This window comes from Stylophora pistillata, chromosome 5 (genome assembly GCF_964205215.1).
Source record: "Stylophora pistillata chromosome 5, jaStyPist1.2, whole genome shotgun sequence".
Taxonomy (NCBI): Eukaryota; Metazoa; Cnidaria; class Anthozoa; order Scleractinia; family Pocilloporidae; genus Stylophora; species Stylophora pistillata.
Window position 1 is genome coordinate 14,306,113 of NC_142523.1, and position 21,667 is coordinate 14,327,779.

Here is a 21,667-nt window from a genome sequence, read left to right on the forward strand (position 1 = left end):
TACTCCACTCAACTTGAGAAAGGTCATAATTAAAACGATCCGCTGTAAATTGTGAGTAATCGCGAACTTTGGTGTTTTGGAAATTTGTAGGCTTTTCCCTGACTGATTTCATGATGCAAAACTGAGCAAAATGATCACTTAGGTCAGTAATCAGATTTCCACTGAATTGCACTTGTTCAGGATTGTTTACAAAAATATTATCGATAAGGGTGGCCGAATTGTTCCGAACACGTGTTGGTTTATCAATGGTAGGTGTGAGATAACAGTTTTGGAGAGCTACCAAGAAATCGTGACTATAAGGAGTGGTCTCAAATTTTAATAGGTCAATGTTAAAATCTCCTACGATATAGAGTTGTTTTCCAGTTGAAATTAATTTTTCAATAGTGTCTTCAAAGTGGCTTTGAAAGTGGTCAGGAGAGTTGTGTTGTCTGTACATGACACCACAAATTACATTTTTCTTTTTAACGTAAGAAATTTCAATCCACAGAGCTCGGAAAGCCTCATAAGATGTTCTATCTAAAACTTTGTAATTAAACGTTTCATCAACGAACATTCCGACACCTCCAAAAGCCAGGGGTATCAAACCATGTTCAAACCCATAACCCCGTATTGTTGGACAGCAATCGACAGGATTTGAGTTGGTAATTTTAGTTTCTGTGATTCCAATAATATTGAAGCGAAAATTTAGTTCATCCAAGATTTGAGTTTGGAAATTTTCTAAATTTCGATTTATACTTAAGACGTTATTATAAAATATAGAGAAACTACAACCAATTTCATTTCTTGTTAATTGTTTTTCAATTCTTGAAAGGTATGAGGCGAGAAATATCGACTTTGTATACGATAGTTCAATAGATTATTTAAATTAAGATCTTCATCTTAAGTTAATGCGGGTCAAGAAAACAAGGTTAATAAGAGGTATGAAATTCTGAGGTGAGGAGAGGTTAATTGTAGGAGCTATAACTGTACATCACGAGATATATAGAAAACAAATAGATTTACATAGTGTCCAGCCTCAATCTATAAACAATTGCTTACAGTTAACAACTCCAAGATTATTTCTGCATTTGGTTTATTCCGTGACAAGACACCACCAACATGGGAACGAGGTCAAATCGTGGGTTACAGCCTCGTCTCTGCGATGGGGGAAGTTCATTTCAAGCGGGATTTTGGAGGAGATTCGACCATATTCAAGTTCCCGTCACTTGTCAATGCGATTTACTTGGATAAAATACCAAAGTGGAGCAAGCTTACTGTTGGGCAAACTGTGCTGGTCGAGCTACTACCGGGAAATTTTCATACTGGTAAAATTGTGGCACGATTTAATTCCACTGTCGCAGACACAAATAAGAGAAAAGTTACAGTTCAGATTTCAAAGCGCAAGAAGACTTTCGACTATCAAAATGTACGGATAAAAGGTAGGCTTGTGTATCTGAGGATTAACTCCAAAGAACGAAATTCATCGTTAACACTGAAGTTGCACTCTATAAGTTCTTACTAGTGATATCATCCACCTAGGAATGGATGCTTGCCAATATTCTGAAGTTGACTGTGACGACCAACTTGAAAACTGTTTCCAGATATACGTTACCAAATGGCTTCCGGCGCCGACTCAGTACCGTTGCTCCTGTAAGGAGGGTTTCAAAAGACACCCAGCTAAAAAGTGCCTTCGTAAGTAAATCTGATATGACGTATAAGTCAGCCACTGACGAAGCCATTTTTTCCCTATCGAAAGTACCCCTACACATCTTAACGTGAGCGGATGGGGAGCCCGGTTTGCGCTATGCATGGAAAAATCTGCCATCTTTAAAAACCTGGGAATTTTTTTTATCGTCTTCTCTTCTTTTCCCAACCGATCACCCCTTCCTTCCTAGCCACGCTCCCATGTCACGCACGTTTCAAAGACAACTGGGCCCGTGTCAAGAATTTCCCGTTTCTGTCATTTTTGGAAAGATTTTTCATAGAGTTAGCATATAATCATAACACTACGTAGTCCCTGAAGTAACCCATACAACACATTCATATCGCTTAAGGCATCCATCAAATCATTAAATAGTTTCAAAACATTCAGATATGACAAGAAAAAAAATCACTTTCCCTCCCCTCTACTACTTCTATGTTAGAAACTTTTCAAGAGGTCTTAAACAAACTCAGCTTTGACGAGCTCATACAGATGTACTTCGTAGTACAGATGTACTACGAGCTCTACGGCATTTTTGTGATAATTTACACAACTTGTGATAACGGTTGCGACATTTCGTAATAACTTACGCATTTTGCAATAGGTGTTGCAGCGTTCTAAAATGAAGGTGAATCTCGCATTTTGTAAGGAGAGCTGCAGTATACTGTGTTAATGGTCGGTCTTCGCAATGCAGGTGTAACGCAAATTGTGATAATCCCAAATTTGCCACAAAAACTTAAAGTACAATGAAAAGTAATGCAAACGATTGTCGTCGAATATCGTGCTTTATTCTTCCGAGATATCACCGATATATCGTTTCCTGGGACTTATCATTGGCTTAAACTGTTTAAGTAATGTAACCCTCTTATCTACATGGTGTAAAGCGCCAAAAGTGGTGCTTGACAAATCATTATTCTGAACAGGGAAATTGCAATTACCCAATCTGTAGAACAGTACTGGGTCGCAAGATTCGAGAAACGTATTAAAATTTGCTGTAGGATGTTATTACAAAAATTTCGTAGTCCAACGATTACTTCAAAATGCCTTTACCATAAAATGCGTAGTTCGCGTTTTTTTTTTTTTTTTTTTTACATACACCCCACGTAATGAAATTGCCTCTCTTCCTTTGTTACAGCCCTAAGAGCAAAGGATCCCTTGCAAGAACCCTTTGAAGAAAAATCAAAGAAGTTGACGGAGGAAAAGAAATCGAACACTGGAGTTATGTTATGGAGCATCGCAGGCTGTATTGTGCTGATAAATACTTTGGCTGTTTGTTTATGGGGGTAAGTAGTTCTAAAAAATCAATTAAAACATATAAATAGATTTTTATAATACGAACGCTACAAGAAATTCAGAAATCTCAATCACTCATGCACGAGTATTCATCATTAACAACGCTCGATTCTGATCCGTTAACAATTTCCCCTTCCACTCGCTAACATTTCAATACTTATAAAAAATTATTTTAACCAAAACATAGACTCATCTTCAATTTTCATGTCGCTGTCTACACAACAAAAATAATGGCGGTTATGGCATTAAGACGCTACCACTGACTAAGACAGAAATTTCCTTACAATATCAATACAATATAATATCTAGTAGACAAGTAATGAGAATAAAAAGTGTCAGCAAAGGGGTTATTAGTTGATCCAATACTAAGTCTCTGAAACACCATCACACGAATCGTATAGCAGTTAGCGAGGAATATTATCTATGAGACCTTTCTTATATATTAGGCTCCGCTATTCGCGTTGCGAGCTCCCCACCAATTATAATTGACACTTTACGAGCAAAATACAACAGTAAAAACGACTGAACATTTTTCTTTGATTGGATTGTCAACTTGACACCTTTAACGATGTGCATTCGATATTTGTAGGAACGCTCCCAAGGAAATTAGCAACGAGGAAAGGCTTCGGCAAGCGATCATCAAAGAGATGGAAGAAACATTGGGAGTCAAAAAAGAAGAGGAACAGGAACAAACAATGTTATCAAAAATAGCGAGTTGCTTGCGTCGTTTGATACAAGGACCTTCAAAGACAACTGAAGATGACTTCAAAATCGCCTTAAAGCCAATTAAAATTGATACCAATATGGAAATAGTGCAACAATGGCATATCGAAATGGAACATCGAAATAACAATAAGACAAACATGATGTCAACGGCAGATGAAGCACGAACAGACTTGAATGAAAATGACATCAACATCGAGTCAATCCCGTTTGAAAATGATATGGATATGAACTTAGGGATCGAAAGTGACAAGACAACGGAATTAGAGACGACTGAATATGCCACAACTGAAAATGTCATCGAGGCGGCCTTAGAGGCGGCTAAAAATGACAACCACATCGACTCACAGACGATTGGAATTGATATCAGGGATGATTCCACAGAAACTGTTGAGGGCGTCGAGACGGGCTTGTTGAAATCTGAAAATGAGATCATGAGTGATTCAACGACAACTGAAAATGCCATCGAGACGGCTGAAAATGACAGCAAGATAAACTCTCAGAAAGATGTTAATGAAATCAAGGATGATTCGACAGCAACTAAAAACGACGTCAATACGGGCTTAGAGACTTCCGAAAATGAAACCAGGAATGGTTCGATGACCACTGAACATGAGGGCAAGTTAGCCTTGGCGACGCTTGAAAATGACATGAAGGTGGACTCAAAGACGATTGAAAATTATATATATGATTCGAGGGCAACTGAAAATGACGTCGAGACGGGACTGGAGACGAGTGAAAAAGAAGACAAGATGGATTCAAAGACAACTGAAAATGTGATCAATGATTTGACAACTGAAAATCGCATTATAACGGACTTAAAAAGGAATAAAAATGATAACAAGATGGACTCACAGATGATTGAAAATTAGGTCGCAGATGATTCGACAAGTGATAAGAGCGCCGATGCAGGCTTAAAAGGACATTCGCTAAAAAGGACACGATTCAAAATGAGATCATTCTTGATTCGACGATTACCGAAAATGTCGACACGACTAGAGACGTCCAAAAATGAGACCAAGATGAATTCAAAGAAAAAAGAAGAGGGGACAAAAGACGATTCGACAACAACTGAAAATGACGCCAGGTTAGTCTTGGATATGACTGAAAGTGAAACAAAGATGGAAACCAATAAGACTGAAAATGAGATCAATGATTTGACGAAGACTGAAAATCTCGTCGAAATGGAATCGAGTACCATGGGAAATGACGGCAAAATGGACTAAAAAACGATTGAAACTCAGATTGAAAATGATCTGACCACAACTGAACATTGCGTCGAGGCGGACCTAGAAACGACAGAAAGTAACACAATGATGGACATGTACACTGCAGTGAAGAAAATAGACGATAGTAACGAGGAAAGAACTTTAAACCGAAACTATCTAATTTTCACAAAAATAAGACTGTCACTTTCACAATTTTTAAATCTTGACCAAAGTCGGTGTGTGACGTAGTTGTTCTTCACATTCATACGCTTGAAGTGCTTAAAGTGTAAAAAAAAAATTCTCTCATTGTTTCTTCCTACATTCAGATTAAATTGCCTTTTTGTGCTCACGAGCTCCGTAATCAGTATCAAAATTTTAATTCTTTCACTTCTTTGTGGTCGTCTTGAAAATTGGTCGGCCAAGCTCCCGTTAAAATAAAAAAAAACAGCAACAGAAATAAACGCCATTCTTTCAAATAGATCAATTACATTTCGGGGGGGGGAGTACAAAAGTATTCAGGCTGTTTAACATTATTGTTTGCTACTTCGGGGTTGAAGCACAAATTCTTCAAGTTCATCCTCACTTTCCAAATCTTGTTCCTTGATCAACAATTCTGGTACTTTTCCAGCATTAGTGTACACCTTATGTTCCACTCCTATTGACCTCACGTATAGACTAGTTTCATCTAGAGTCGATCTTGTACAGCTATCCTCTTTAGAAGGCGTCTGGTTTGCACGTTGAGCTTGAGAATTACCACAAGTGTTGTCAGGTCGATTTGCAGATTCTCGATTAGAAGAAGTGCTAACAAAGTCTGAAGCATCTAACCTCCCTTTCTTCATTCCATTACATTGTGTGTAAACGCCATTTTCAAAAGAGTCTGAACACTGATGTAAAGTTGAATTAGTTGCTTTCACTGATATATTGCTGAGCGTACGCTCTGGTGGCGTGACTTCATTTGCATTTTCCGGTGATTTGTCAATTGTTGACAATGTTCTATTGAGTAGCTTTGCGGCGGCATGGAATTCTTCCTGTCACGAAATACACGAGCAATGTCGCGTTACGTAAATACAGAAATACACAAATCATGTGCCGACAGGAACATATTCATTAACAGAATAAGTTCATAACAGACCAAAACTTCTACGGAAGTCAAAAGTGTCACGAAATGCATAAAAACGGAGCTAACGTGTTTTCTTTTCAAATAAAACGTGACAAAACTGGTAAACAGAGTCACGTTAACGATGATTTCATGCACCTATTTTCAGAAATCGTTTGAATTTTATGGGAGCTAGCCAGAGGCCCGTTTCTCGAAGGTCCCGGTAATTTAATAGGCCTGTTGAGTTGTTCTCTTTTCATTTAAGATGGGAGTTTCAAAAGTTTTAATAATTATGCGATAAAACTATCAGCTGAAGAAACATAATGGTCTGGTTAGTGTGCCAGAACCTCCCCCTCTGTTCACTAACTTTTGCTCTTAACATGTGGCTTCGGGCCCGTTAAATTAGCGGGAACTTCGAAAAACGGGCCCCAGGCCTCAGAGAGTATCCAGGCGACAAAGAAGATTCCCATGCATTTCCCAACATGTAAAAGGCTGAGAAGAAAACTAGTCACCTTTAAAAACTGTTGATCAAGGGACGGTAGATCACAGCCAACATAGGCATCATTCATGACACAGTATTGGAGAAGACAGCACCAGAAAGGATCCTATCGAACACAATAATTCCTCATGTTACATGGCAGAAATACCTGAAGAAAACAACCGTCTTGGGGCACATTCATGGCAATTTTCAATCGAGTATCGAAAGCCATTTGGAATTGCATTGGTTTTCGTTTGCTTCGCTGTGTGATTAATCTAGAATTGTAAAAAATCCAATAACGAAAAAAGGCTAGAGTCCAAACTCCGTAGAAAATATGTATTAACTCGTTAAAATAATCAAAACATTTGGCTCAAATAAACACTCCCAAAACTTCTTAAAATTCCACATTGAGGGATAACATTGAGAGAAAGTTAAAAACGAAAGAGATTTTCTACAAGAATACTCACACCATCCTCTCGACTAATCAGATGCAAACGGAAACCCTTCCCAAACGCTACTCCTGAGTTAAAACTCACGAAAAAAGGTCGACGTCAGCCACCTTGCGAAGCATAAATCCAAACATCAAGAATGCCTGAAATTTAACCGGAAGATTATTCTATTCGTACAGACAGTTCAAACCTGACAAAGTACATGTGGATTCCCAACAACAACGAGCAGAGCCTGGGCACGGGTGATAGCCACGTTAAACCTCTTAGGATTACTCAGAAAGCCAACGCTGTGACGTACATCGACACCGACCAATGACTCGTCAGAACGAACCTGCAACCAATCACAGTCGATCAGAATCACGTAAGATCGTTCTCTGCTGTTAACATCGCGTTAATTTTTAAACATTTACGTTTTATTTGCTCCTCTCCAAGAGCACCGCATAAAAAGAAAAGCAAAACTCGTTAGTCGCTTTTGGGAGTGAAAGGGATTTATGACTTAGCGACAATGATAAGTAATTGGCCTGACTTTCTTTGGCCATGTCAATAATCTGCCTTCACTGATGTAAGACGCATCACCATTCTGAGAATGCCTTGGCATTCAGCGTTGCTATTAATTCGCAATCGCTAGGAAACGAGAAAAATAACAATTTTAAAACGTCTAAGTTGAACAGATGTTAATTGCAACTTAAGCCATTTTTGCTAAAAATGACTTTTAAAAGAGTACATTTTGCGTCGTACCGTTGAAATGATAATGGCAAGCCTTTCCTGTCCCTGAAATTCCTCCACAGATCCAACTTTTACTTCCCCTAATCCCAAGCGATCGAGCAAGAGACGAAGTTTTTCAACCTTAAAATACGATAACAAACAGTCAAATAAAATATTGACCAGTGGAGCGACCTTCAAAAGTAAATGCTAAACTGATATCTTACAAGGAACCCTCGTTGACACATGTAGCATAGAATGTGTTTGAGAAGCTGACACCATCTTCACTCAAGATGCTTTGTGCATCGCTAATCCTTACAGTATCCGGAATGCTTGTTACATACAGATTTGAAGCTCACTCTTCTTGCCTTGTCATACTTCTGCGGCAAATTAGTTACATTTTCTAAAGAAGTTTAGGGGAGTTTCTGGAGTAAGAAGACAAGCTCAATGAAGCAGCTGCGATGAGAATTTGATCAATGTCTGCGAACCAGACACGCAGGTGAGCGGGAGAAAGAGCACACGCGACGTACTGTACCAGAGCGAGCCGAGGCAACACACGCATTTAGAAGCGTCTCTCCCATCGCAAGTGTGTTCACGCTCGCTGTTCTTCATAAGGAGGGCACCTGCTAAAAGGCTAATTTTAACCAGACATGTTTCAAGATTTCTGTATTCAATGTTTCTCTGTAATTTCCCCAAAGGTGATCTCACTCACTCGGGAATAGGTTATGGACTTCACTACACAAACCTGTTTTCTGTAGGGTGTGATTACACCAATATCTGTGAGTTTAAGAGGGAACTTTTCGTCGGACCTTAGAGACTGTAAATATTTCATAACTTGGACTGCTTCCACAGGGTTGAACCATGATGGACTGTTGCCCTCACGAAGATCTTCTCCCTTAAAAAAATATCGAAGCAAAACAGGTGATAAACATCTAATGACATATGTTTGGCAAGCTACAACCACTTGCAAAAATGTTGAGACACTTTGAGCAAAAATTGCTTTTTTCTACTTCATCAGATGGCCAAGAAGTAATTTAGTGCAAAAAACAAATGCGTCCCCCTTCCCCGATTCAAATATTGTTCATCGACGATTGACACGTGATACTGCTGATGGTGGTAACATGTCTCAGCTCATTTTGCAACTCGTTGTAGCTCCGACTCAAGACAAGATGCTTTCGGCCTCCCTAATCCTAGCAACATGCAATCGCATCAACTTTTATGGTTGCGAAAAAAAGCAGATAACCTGTGTATGGCTTAACTGGTTCGTAATTTCTTTCTGGTATCTGTTCGGGCATTTCGAAACAGCACCAATGGTTCAAATTCTATTTCCAAAGATGTATAACGCACAAGCATACTATGAATAACTGAAAGAGATGATAAATTAACTTTCACCAGGGTTCGTAAGTTCGTGTGCAAAACTTCTTCAAAGTTTATTTTTGGCCATCATTTTTTCAGTTTTCAGCCCCGCAGATATGAGTGATACCGTGATTCCAACACAGTAGAGGTTTTCAAAAGCTTGCCCAAACATCGAAAATTCTCTCATCGCGAAAAAATCACGTCTTGGTCATGGTATCTAGCTTTATAGATATGGATGCCTATCTATCTCTAGTTATCTAAATTTTTCAAGAATTAATTTCCTTTCCCATACAATGTTACAGGTGTCTAAGATTGAATCACAATTTTTTTCCTGTTTCAAGAACTCAAAACTAATTGAACACTCTGTTTACCTTGAGCCCATGAAAAAGCACCGGAAATCCTTTGCGCGGTAGTTTTTCCCAGTCACTCAAACTTTCTCTCATGTTCACATCAGCGCATGGTTGCAGCTCATCATGATAAAACACAGCCGAGGGAAGTTTAAGCACGGCAGGATGGGAGCGGTAATTATTCACAAGTTTTGTTACCAGAAGGGGATCATAACATCCGTGATCCACAAACTTTCCTTCGTCTCGACAGTACAATGGTCTGTTCATCAAACGCTCCAGCAGAGAGATATCAAGTCCGTACGCAGCTGCTACGCGAGATTGAAGAACTGGGCCAAGTTGGAAAGGATCACCAGCCATGATGACCTGAAATTAAAAGAATTCGAGGTATTTCCTGAAATCCGTATCAAGAGACTTATGACGGTTGAAGCCGCCATGCATTGCTATCTGCAATGCATTTTGTTCGTCTATATCTACCGCCACCTCGTTTGCTTTTCGGTGTACTACTGCCTCTATTTCGCTTTGCAATATCAACAAGCTCATATTTTGAACCCTCCTTTGCGTGGCTGCTTGCACACAACATGTTTTAAGCCTCCAGCAATGAGTAAAACGGCTGCGGACGAGGTGTTTAATGAGCAGGGAGCGCTTTGAGAGACTCATTCTTCAACTAGGGACTGTACAATCCTACTCTTTACGCGCTACAAGATTCTGAAGATTTCAAGACTTTTCACCATTCTCAGTCCCAATTCACGCATTCCTTATTAATCCCCTGATAAGTTGCCTCTTTCCTTCCTCATTGACACCTTCCATTAAAGTTAAAATCATTTTTAATTTGAAGTGATTTCAGAACAAACCTGACCATCCTCTCCAGCAGCCAGACCAAGAGCAACTAGACACTCTGGTTCAGTAGCTTGCCCTGCCTGGAGAAACAACAATGATTTAACAATTAATAATCATCTTTCGATTGAACAGTGTGTAAACCAATCTTGTCCATTACGTATCCGAGTCTCTTTCAGTATAGAAGTAATGGTTGTGTCGAAATCTCAAATTTCTACCCGTGAATTTAGAAAACAGTATGAAAGAAAGCTGTCACTGACTTAACGACATCTTTAATTTCGCAAAGGCATTAACATAACGACGTCTGAAACTTAACGACCTCATAAACTAAGAACCAAGGAAGACAGCATACTATCAGTGAGGTAGACACCGAAAGTTTGCTCACTGTAATTACTAGCTGTTTATTCACACTGATTCTAAGTAGGGAAATAAAAGCTCCACTTCACTAAAAATAGAAACATTTACATGTAGACGGCATGCATATCGGTCTCACAAACCTCATCAACAAAAACATGAGTTATGTGTCCAGCCCGCAATCCTAGGGAATAAAGCTGACCAGCTGTACTACATGTGCTGACTATAATGCGATAGCGTGACGCCATTTCCAACTGATCCGTGTCAATACAGTATGGACTGATGCTTTCTGGGATATTTTGCACTCTCTGGGCGGCATTGAGGCGTATCATGTCTCCTGCGTGGATGTAACCGCTCATATGAAGACGTTCGGCCTCACAACGTAAATAAGATAGACAAAACATTAACGCATGTTAACTATCGTAAATGACTACAGAGGAATTTCTCCTGACATTGGCAACACATTTTCAATCAGCGAGGTGACGAGAAGTAAGAAAAAACAACAATCAAGAAAAATTTAGGAGAGTGCAAAGAGTTTTTGTTTTAATCTAGATGCAAAAAATGTAACGCGCTACTTCTCGACAATGAGGGTATTTTTAAGCCAAAAAATTGCTCCTCTTTTGCGAAATATTTGAAAAAAAAAACTGATGTAATAGTGGTGCAATCCTCTTAAAAAGCCTGCCCTTTAACCTTACGAACACAAAATCATAACGTCTGTAAGTTTCTAAACAAACTGTGGTACTACGTCAGTGAGAAAGTATAACAAGAAAATTTCGTTTTCATCAACGGAATTTATAATGCAATTTAGCTACCGGAGTTTCTAAAGCTCGCGTTTCGAGCTTTAGCCCTTCGTCAGAGCAGAGAGCTAACGCTCGAAACTACAGCTTTATAAAATCTTTTGTCACTCGGCCATTTTAAGCTATTACTTCTCTATAATTTTGTAAGGTGATAAAGCGCACCCGTGGAAAGCAGATTGAGTTAGAGTTTTAAGGTTTTAGATAAGCAGTTATGTTGCTGTGTCAAAAATCCCATATTTTTGCACCTTCGTAACGTCAAGTATTGCTAATGAATTTTATAACTGAGTCAATGAATAAAGATTTAAGATCAAAGAAAAATACAAATTAAAGAAGAACTGTGAAAACTGGAAATCTTGTTTCAAATTTGCTACTTACAATCAAATCAGATGCACTATTTGACGGAGCACATGCTAGGACTCGGCTTGAGGGAATTCTGTGAAAAATCTGAACACAAGACAAAAGGCACAAACGTCAACTACACCTGAACACTGTACGGCACTGATATACAATGTTATCAACATCTGAAATTCTTCTCAGGACTCAAGACGAATCAATTTTCTTGGTAAATCTCAAAACAGAATGGTAAACCATCAGGGTAGCCGTGCTTGAATAAATAGTGTTCGAAAAGTTTCGAATTTCCTTTTCCCTACTTTTGTTTCTTCTTAAATTTTTCTATTAACGTTTCAATTTTCTCTCTTTTATTTTACGAGACAGCAGTTGTTTCTCTAAATTTTCATTTGAAAAAATTGGCGGGAAATTAGCGCGCGGGCGGTCAAAATTGATCCTCTCGCGCATGCCCGACGTTTAACCGCTGTGTTGGCTCCAAGTGATCCTGCATGTTAACAATAACCGCTGACCGCTATAAACTTTACCTAACCATCACGTCGTTACGATAGTTGGAATTTTTAGCTATCCTCTTGAATGAAGTGCCACAATTTTAATAGCCCTCTAAGTCTATCTTCCTTTCCTTTTTTCCTTCAATATCCTCTTTTGAGACGCTGAGACTATAAGGACGATTATATCATAAAAATGAGGCCAAAAACCATTTCCCCTTAAGTTATAATTAAACCGTATTCATACCTGAAGAATGGCCTCCACAACAGTAATGGTTTTCCCAGTGCCAGGAGGTCCGAATAGCAGATAGGGCGTAGGACGACACTGGCCACTCACAATACGACATACCGCTGCCCTCTGACGCTCATTAAGGGAAGGATTGTACAGGAAATCGGCCGGTTTGAGTTTGTTCGTAGACCCACTTTGCGTTCTTGTTGGTGAATCTACTGAAAATCAGTGTTAGAGGTAAATAGGTTTAAAAGGTGAAGACAAATACGAAATAGCAGGCGGCCAGGTTATCGTTGGGACAAATTTTGTTCGTAAGAATTTCACGCACGATAGAAACATTTTCCTTTAAAATGTCCCAGGGTATCGATTCAAAATTCAAACCTGTTACTGGTAAATCATGCATTCAATTAAAATTAAAAACAGAAAAGTGGCTGCTGAGGAAATTCAATCAATGGTATTTCAGTAATGGAAGGATGTTTGAGCAGCACTGTTGTAAATTAACGTTAAAGTAGTGGCGAGTTCGGTCGGCTTACGCTTCTTAATAACCACTCTTAAAGAGAGTCTACTATAGCTGCAGTATTGAAAAAAAAAATAAACACATATGATCCACACATGAACCCGGAAAAACTAAAGGTAACTTTTGATAAGCAATTGACAGACTTAACGGATCAGATCAGTTCTCGTAGGGCTTATGAATACCTTTCTCAATGTCAGTGTTTTGTCCCGTTGGCGAAGAGCTGGGCAATGTTAGAGTCAAAACTGGCAACTTTGATGACAAACTTCTTGGAAATAATACTGCGCCAGAGAAGAACAAGATAGAAATGATACTCGGAAATGATAAAAAAAAAAAAAGAAATTTAACCATCATATTTACGGCAGTCTAAGGTATTGGTGCGCGACGTCAAATGGTTTGCACGCGGGATACCACGTATGAGGAGTACAGAGCAGCTTGCCCCTAATCCACATTTAAATGCCATGACGAAAAGTAAGTTTATACTAAGTTAATCCAGACTTGATTAAGATTTTCAAAAACCTGGCTCTGAAGCTTCATCAAGTCAATTCTGTTGTGTTCTCGAACAAGACGCTTCTTTCACGGTTACTTTTTCCACACAAGAGTTTAACTGGGTCTGGGTAGAGACTGTCAGAGGAACCTGACAAATCCAAGGGAAAGTGGAAGTGTTTTATCCCATACGGAGAAGTAGCTATTACCCGAGGCACCCTACTATAGAAATCCAAGACCAGCTCCGGTGGAGTTTTCTTATTTCAGGTGGAATACCAGAAGATAATTTCTCAGTTACAAAAGGCCTTGAAATACATAGACAAGCAAAGTCGTTTTAATCATTAACAATACCTTGTTCGCCCAAGGATACGGCAAACTCCACTGCACGGTGACCTCTTCTAAGAGTGGTCCTGGGTAAAATGCAAAATACCATACATGTTACGTTTTCAGGGGAGTATTAATTACCCTGTTATAATAATTCCCGAACTCCAAAAGGATATCAAAAAGAACGGGATCCTCGTTATTCTTTTATCCCTATGAGCGATCGGCACGTAATTTCTCCTCACCGCACCACTGCGGAATCAAACGATAAAGTCATGAGAATGAAGTCAATGATTAACAACAAAAGAAACTCTTGATTGTTCAACAAATTCTCCTTGTCAGCACTGGGGAATATATGGAAAACAGTGTGGAGAATTGCAAACTGATATTAGGGTGTACGGTGTTATCATATTTTTTTTCACCTAATAAACATGCCTTATCGAAAGAGATCCCGCAAAAAAATAATAGACCACTTTCATAAATGGCTGCCGTATAAATATTCTTTTGTTTAAATTTCAATTAGCCCTTCTGGCCTCGCTTGAGATAATGTATTCTTTTGGATTTTGTACTGGAGAACGAGGCCAGTAGGGCTAATTTAAATTTAAACAAAAGAATACTAATCCGGCAGTAATTTATAAAAGTGGTCTATGACTTCAAAAAAAGCAAACAAACAAACAAAAAAGTCGCTGACCTGTTGAAGTAAAACATTACATCACACTTCTGCATGGCAAATCTGTTGTGGAATTCCTCGTTAAACTTGAGCAGAACATCATCCTTATGTACCTGCATACATATACATATTGTGTGGGTACATAATGTAGCTTGTTCACTAACGTTATAAACATAAACAGAAGAACATGATTTTAAGTGTAAAGGAATACACGTTTGCACATGACATTGTCCTTTCCTCTGACTCACTTAGCATTAAGGTATGGGATAAGTGATCTCTGTCAAAGAACATGACGAGGGACCTTGAGTGCTTATTTCATCAGAGAAAGGGCAAAAGGGAGGGCCAAATCTTTTCATTGACACTGGGCAAACTGACAACTTTGCATAATTACATTAGCTTCTATGATGCCTAATACATCATATCACGCAATGAATGAGTGTAAATAGTTACTACATCAAACTATAAGAAAATTACCTCGTGAATATATCCTTCATATTTAGGAGATTCTGACGAAACACCTGGCATGAAGAGGAACAGTAAATATTGGCTTTAGCCAAATAAGAGAAAAAAATTATTTGATTAGGAGAGTGATTTGCATTAATTTTAATTTATTGTTAAAGCCTTACTCAGTTCTTGTTGCAGAAAGTGAAAATGAACATTCTTACCCCCCCCCCCCCCCAATACAGATGTACCTCCTCATCCTTTTTTTTTTTTTTTTGTTATAACGACACAAAGAACACTACTTATATTAACTACATTAAGGATACTTACACGGAATTCTCTATCCACACCCTACATTGGGTTATAATACTTCCAGTTATGGTCCTTATTATACTCAAATGATACAATTAATATTTATGCTACTTGCATAAATCTACCTACACTTACAAAGCGATACTGCAAACAACCCCATATTGAGAAAAAATTATTTTATTCACCAAATGTTAGCAGGTGTGAAGGACAAAAGGCTAAAATGTGAGTGGGAAAAATAAGAGTACTTGCTTTAAAGGAAACCAAAAGTATGGTGTTCAGCAAACCTGATTTTCAGAGGCTTAAGATCAGGAGAAGGCAAGTGGGCTTTTAGCCTTTCCAACGGACTTCTAATCCTGTCATAAAATTACAACTTATATCTCCCCCTGTATTTCATCAGGCTTCCCAGAAAGTTTTCAAGTTACAAGTTAATCAATTAACTCTGTAAATGCCAAATGTAATTAAAAATAAATACATTTGGAATATTCTTAAAAGAGTATGTTTACCTGTAAGTGATGCTAAAATCTTGTCACCAATCAGAAGTGAAGGTCTTCCCTCAGCCAATCCCGGTACATTGAGACTGAGAAACTCACCACATACATTCATGTTAACCTAAGCAAAGACCAGACATATCATAAATGTTATTCAGCGATTACCCCTTTCACTTCCAAGATCTGATTATCAATTCTCCCCTCTGCCTGCTACACATTTCCTTGTAAGCTAGTTACAAGAATTTGGTGTTAGATCAGGATAACAATGTCTGCCTGATAAGTTTGAGTATTCTCATTACCTGTTTGCTGGATAATGTACGGAAATTATAATAATAATAATAATAATAATAATAGTAATAATTTAATATTTATATTGTGCAAATTAACATAAAGATATGATCAAATGCACATCACAACACTTTTCGGGAGACTTTGGCCAGACTGCATCAGCAGTTTACAAACATTCGAAAGAAACTTTTATTTGAAGATGCCCCCTTCCCCTAATTCCCATTAAACAGGCCAGACCACATCACAGTACTCTCGTGAGTGGGTTCTTTAACGTCCCCTGCCTAACCAAATTAACTAATTAATAGATGCAGGAGACGGGGCCTACGGTTTATTCGTCCTTATCCGAGAAGACAAGAATGTCTAACCATTTCTTGATATTATAGAAAGGTAGCGCATTCTCCTCAGTTATTTTAAGACCTTGAGTGTTGGTCCGGGGCTCAAACCATCGACCTCGACCTCCCGCACAACAATCCAGCGCTTTAACCAATTAAGCTAACCGGGGGGAGAAGTTACACGTTACTCACTTCTGGGAGTTCAAGGGATACCCCTTTCACTTCCAAGATCTCATGAGTAACTCTCCTTGTTGTCTACCATACAATTCTTGTCTCTTCCCATCTCCTGCATCTATTAATTAGTTAATTTGGTTAGGCAGGGGACGTTAAAGAACCCACTCACGAGATTACTGTGATGTGGTCTGGCCTGTTTACTGGGAATTGGGGGGAAGGGGGCATCTTCAAATAAGTTTCCTTCGATTGTTTGTAAACTGCTGATGCAGTCCAGCCTAAGTCCCACGAAAAGTGTTGTGATACGCATTTGATCATATCCACATGTTAATTTGCCAAATATAAATATCAAACTATTATTATTATTATTATTATTGTTATGTTAGTTCAGAGAATTTGGCATTGGATCAACAAATATAATAATCCCCAAATTGATATTTTTCTTTATTCTCATCACTTGTCTGCATATCATTGTATTGACAGTGTAAGGAGATATTCTACTTTGGTCACTAGTAGGAGTTCTGGGGTTGGAAAGAGGCAACATGGGAGGACACTTGTCTTTCCCAAGTTTGATGTTTTTGTTGTAATTGTTTAGATCACAATTGTTTTTGCTTTCTGTTAAACTTGTTCACATATTTGGAGGTTATCTTTGCACCAGCTCTTTAGTCTCATCTGATCCACATGTACTTCTTCTACTAACATTTCAACCCTCACAATGCGAGAACCAATTCTCATTTCTGGCCACCTCACAATCTGGTGTCAGTTTGCTTAGAGAGTATCAGGTTATTTTGTGATCTAAAAAACTTCACTCAACCAAAAGATCTTTATCCTAATTACCTTTTTGTTGGATTAAGTATCTCAGTTATGGAAAGTACCAAGGGTTTCTATAAAAGCCGGTAACCAGCAGTCTACCGTGACCCATAAAACCTAACACCCCCTTCCCCTCTGTTTAGCCAGCGACTTTCTACTCTCTTGTTTGGGTTTTGCCTTGTGACACAGCAGTACATTACAGCATCAACTGTGGCTTACTGAAAAAGTTATAGAAACCACTGGAGTGCTTGTAAACATTAAATCAAACAGACTTCTGGAACTTTAAGGTGTTAACCTCTAACTTAAAGTGTTATCAGCATTATGGTACAAATGGTTAACTTACCCCTTCCATATCAAATTCCCTCATGTCTACTTCCATTTGGAGCTCCTCAGCATGTAGAAGTGTTGAAAACCTGGCAGCATAGGTCTTCAAATTAAGTGGCTGCCACAAGAAAAAAGGACATACTGTAACATAAGCATGTTAGCTGTCAAATGGATTTGCAAAAACTGGAGATGGACTGCTTAGGGTAGCTTTTAACTGACTCATTCCTTCGACCCTTAGAGTGACCAGCATCTACATTCTCCTTACAATATCACCCTTGAATCAAATATTAAAGTCAGGAGAATAACAGGAATGATCGCTAAATAAAGAAGCTCTTAATTACTAAAACAAATTCTCCTTGTCAGCACCTAAAGAAATGTCTGGAGAACGGTATGGAGAATGATATGCTTATTGATGTTATAGTGTAAAACATCAAAAGAGTAAGAGAATTTGTGATGCAGTAAATGGTTTGAATGAGGGGGTAACATGTGAAAGTGTAGTGTGATTGTCCAGGTGAGTGCAGTCCTGAGAAGGACTGTCATCAGGGGTGGGGACTGACGTTTCGACAACCTGTGCCAAAGTCATCATCAGAGTCAAGTGACTCTTTGACTTTCCTTTGCTCTGATGATGACTTCTGCACAGGCTGTCGAAACATCAGTCGCCACCACCGACAACAGTCTTCCTCAGGACTACACTCACCCAGACAATCACACTACACTTTCACAGAATTTGTGATGTTGTATATCAAAGATCTTATACCTCTCTTAATGCTGGCACAGTAGAACTCAGGTCCTCACCATCAAGTAGGCACCTCCTTATGTCTCTGGGAATATTGTACTGTGATAGCTTCTTGGGCAAGAAAATTTTTCTTTTCCTTAAAAGTAACAAAAGAGTCAATGTAGTAGCAGCACTTGAATGTTAGGAATATTTTAAAAAATCAGCAATACCTTATTGGTTTTTCTCCTGGTATAATCCACTCTTCTCCCATGCTACTATTGGCAACCTTCTTCCAAGCCTCTTTGGTTCTCTTTTTAGACCTCTGGTAAGGAGCTGAGGGTTTCAGCACAGCCTGCTGAGGATCCTCTACATTACAAGTGACATATCGTCCAATCTCAAAGTCACCAAAGTTGAACACAAAAAGGTGCTTCACTCTGCCCAAGGTTCTGTCAAAAGAGAATTTGATTTTTGTACCAAATTCTCAGCTAAAAAATCATGAAATTCATTGGAGACAGAATAGATAAATTATATTTGCATCTTGGAAATGGGTGGGGAAGGGGGGGGGGTGTTATGCCATTCTTTCCCTAAATGCAATTTTTATTAACATTTCTTTGGCATACGTCCACCTGTACAAGCATTTTCAGTCAGGTTTTATTCTAATTAACCACACTCCTAAAAACAGTCAAAAAATACCATAAAGAGCTCTTAAATAAATAGACTTATTTGATTAATCACTGTGTGTAAACAAATGTCCTCTTACTTTGCACTGAACTCAACAATAACTTGCTTGGCTTGCTGGGGATGAATTTCCATACCAGGTGCCAACAAAGAACTCTCAAGTAACATCTCATCAATGGACAGAGATCTGTTCATCTGCTGACTACAACTATTATCTGATTCACAAAAAATTTTGTTTCCCAATTGGACAGAAAACTGAGGATCATCTCTGACTGATGAACAGGACAGAAATGTCTGTACTTTCTCACCCTTGTTGCTGTTGCAAAAGAAAAATAGATACATTAATATGTAAAGTGAGGTTCTAAGATTACAGGCGATTGTTCAGACATGAGGGTAACCTGTAAGTTTTTAAAAGGAATAACATTAATAGCACTCAGTTGAAGGTCATTGTCTGAGCCAAAAGGAAAAGTTGTTTTGCCAGTCAAACGTTCTTTGTCAGACAAACCAGACATAAAATATTGATTTAATGGTTCTACTAAAATCTTTCAAAGGTTTTAACACTTTAACTCAATTGGGTGACCAAGAAAGAATTTCTCTTTACAATGGTGTAATAGCAGGCTGTAAAAAACCAGTACACAAGAGAATGCTTGCAGGCTAAACAGAAGCTCATATAAGAGATCTTATAGATGATTGTAGACTACAGCTAACCCACGTTTATTGAAAACCTTGAAAATCAAGCAGTCACAAGAGATAGGAATAACAAAAAAAATCAGTCAGAGGATTGTTAGTGAACCCAATACCAAATCCTTGAGAGAAAAAAAAAAATCAGAAGAATTGTACAGCAAACATTTACAAACATTTCGTAATGAGATCTTAGGATTAAAAGGGTTAATGCTCTTCTCAAAATGCATGCCCCAAGACCCCCTTAAAGATGGTTCCCTTGATCTTACAAAAATTTGTGGATGCCAATGATTAAAATCGTGAATGGAAGTTTATGAATGCTCGAAACTCAAGACGTCTGTTCAACAATCCTTACCTTATCCACACATGTACCGACTTTGTTTCTCCAACCATGACACTTCCAAAATCAAGTTGATTTGCAATTGTTACTCCACCTTTGTCTCTTAAAAGCTCAGCCATCCTATTACCCATAAACATTTGGCTACCTGGTGATGGACTGGTAGATAAAACAAATAACTATTTGTTAAAATCCTAGAGTCCCAGATAAAATCAATTGATCATTTCTTTGAGCAAAAAGTGTAGCATTCACTTGCCCTCTGACCATTGTAAGTTCATTTGTAGGCAGTTTGTCAATCAAATTTCACTTCAGTCTGATGAAAGACAAATACTGGAAATGTCACCTTTATTAGCTCTTTACGCTGGCAAAGTAACATTATCAAGTTAGTTGATAAAACCAAACTACAGTTAAACCTATATTAACCAGCTAAACACAGGAAATGGCAGGGTGATGGCTCAATACAGGTTGACTGCTTTATTCATGTTCCTCAGTAAGGGAATATTATAAAAAAGAACTATTAAAAATGCCATTTTTTGCTTTACTCATCAGTTTGGCCAGTAAACAAACTGAAATCGTTGTATCACCTAAGATGTCACTGGCCACTTGGCTAGTTAGTTGAAAAGTTAGTGTCAAGCCCTAACTTGGCCTATAAATCCAAGCAGAAAAAGGCTGGTCCATAATTTATGGTACAGACCTCAAAATCAATTGGTAAGAGGTATATTGTATTCAGCGTAGATCAGTTATGACACATGATAACCAACAAATTTAAAGATACCTTGCCACCAGAGGAGCAGTACGTTTTGTTTCCACCTTAATGGCTCTCCATACAGAAGTGCGCTGATATGATTCAATAGCTGTCACTTTTACAATATCCCCTTGACGAGGCCTGAACCCCGGTGGACACACCCCTATTGTGAAGAAGACTTCTTTATCAATGTAACCAAACCCTGATGACACATATGTCACTGTCCCTGTGAAACTTTTCTCTCGCAGTGGCATCACCCCCCGGACTTCATCTTGCCCATCTGACAATTTCGCGAGGTCCAACTTAACCATGTCTCCTTGGACCGGTGAATACCCAAATCTAGCACACGATAGTGGGAAAGTAATTTCATTATCTACAACCCCAGAATCATGCGCGATTTTTGTTATTGCGCCAATACACGTTTCTGTAGAAGGTGAAGAAGCGCTGTTTGCGTCGTCAAGATTCCATTCCTTTGTAACTTGCACACGCGTGGCTTTCCAGCCTGAAGTTTTAGTCACACGTGAAGCCTCAACGTGAACTTCCATCCCAACTTCTGGTCGATCACCACCGATAATGCAATCAAAAGTGAAGTAAATCTCTTCATCGATCACTCCTGAGCCATCATAAAGCCTCGTCACTTTACCAAAGAGGTCTTTCTTTAATTGTGGCTTGTCTGTTTTGAGCTTGTTATTGTAATCAGCTGTTTCATTCCTCAGTCCCGTCTTGGGAACGTCACCATTTTCATCCTCTGACGCTCCCCAAACGTATTCTGAAAGCTTCGTAAACAGCCCATACATATTATCCTAGCTAAAAGTTTAGCAAATCCTCACAATTTCCACGACAAAGGTCCGTGTACTTTGCGCTCACGGTGAGCCGCCATTTTACTTCCCATATTTCGCTCAAGTTTCGCGCTCACAGCTCTGAAAGGGAGAGACTGGAAACTAAATCTGAAAACAACAATGGCGCACAAGACC

At 38.7% G+C, this 21,667-nt stretch overlaps 2 protein-coding genes across 3 annotated transcripts; one reads left to right on the forward strand and one right to left on the reverse strand.

Annotated features, from left to right (window-relative positions):
• The first annotated feature begins 887 nt into the window (after positions 1-887).
• LOC111342982 (uncharacterized) lies at positions 888-5,257 on the forward strand. The gene is made up of 5 exons (XM_088761793.1): positions 888-918; positions 1,014-1,418; positions 1,519-1,671; positions 2,802-2,964; positions 3,564-5,257. The coding sequence occupies exons 1-5, from the start codon at positions 888-890 to the stop codon at positions 4,567-4,569; spliced, it is 1,758 nt and encodes a 585-aa protein (XP_088617919.1). The 3' UTR covers positions 4,570-5,257.
• LOC111342990 (RNA helicase Mov10l1) lies at positions 5,052-21,625 on the reverse strand. 2 transcript variants are annotated; one of them, XM_088760606.1, is made up of 21 exons: positions 20,724-21,625; positions 19,967-20,107; positions 19,013-19,246; positions 18,483-18,698; positions 18,295-18,409; positions 17,557-17,655; positions 15,628-15,733; positions 14,846-14,889; positions 14,393-14,484; positions 13,732-13,790; positions 13,080-13,175; positions 12,399-12,595; positions 11,694-11,762; positions 10,665-10,895; positions 10,185-10,250; positions 9,358-9,696; positions 8,376-8,525; positions 7,667-7,774; positions 7,119-7,259; positions 6,514-6,606; positions 5,052-5,933 (listed from the first exon to the last, which is right to left on the reverse strand). In XM_088760606.1, exons 1-21 carry the CDS (start codon positions 21,488-21,490, stop codon positions 5,436-5,438), a joined length of 3,861 nt encoding a protein of 1,286 aa, XP_088616732.1. In that variant the 5' UTR covers positions 21,491-21,625; the 3' UTR covers positions 5,052-5,435. The 2 variants fall into 2 exon arrangements, with proteins under 2 accessions (XP_088616732.1, XP_088616731.1); XM_088760605.1 differs by having other exon boundaries at positions 12,399-12,598.
• Between the last annotated feature and the right edge of the window lie 42 nt (positions 21,626-21,667).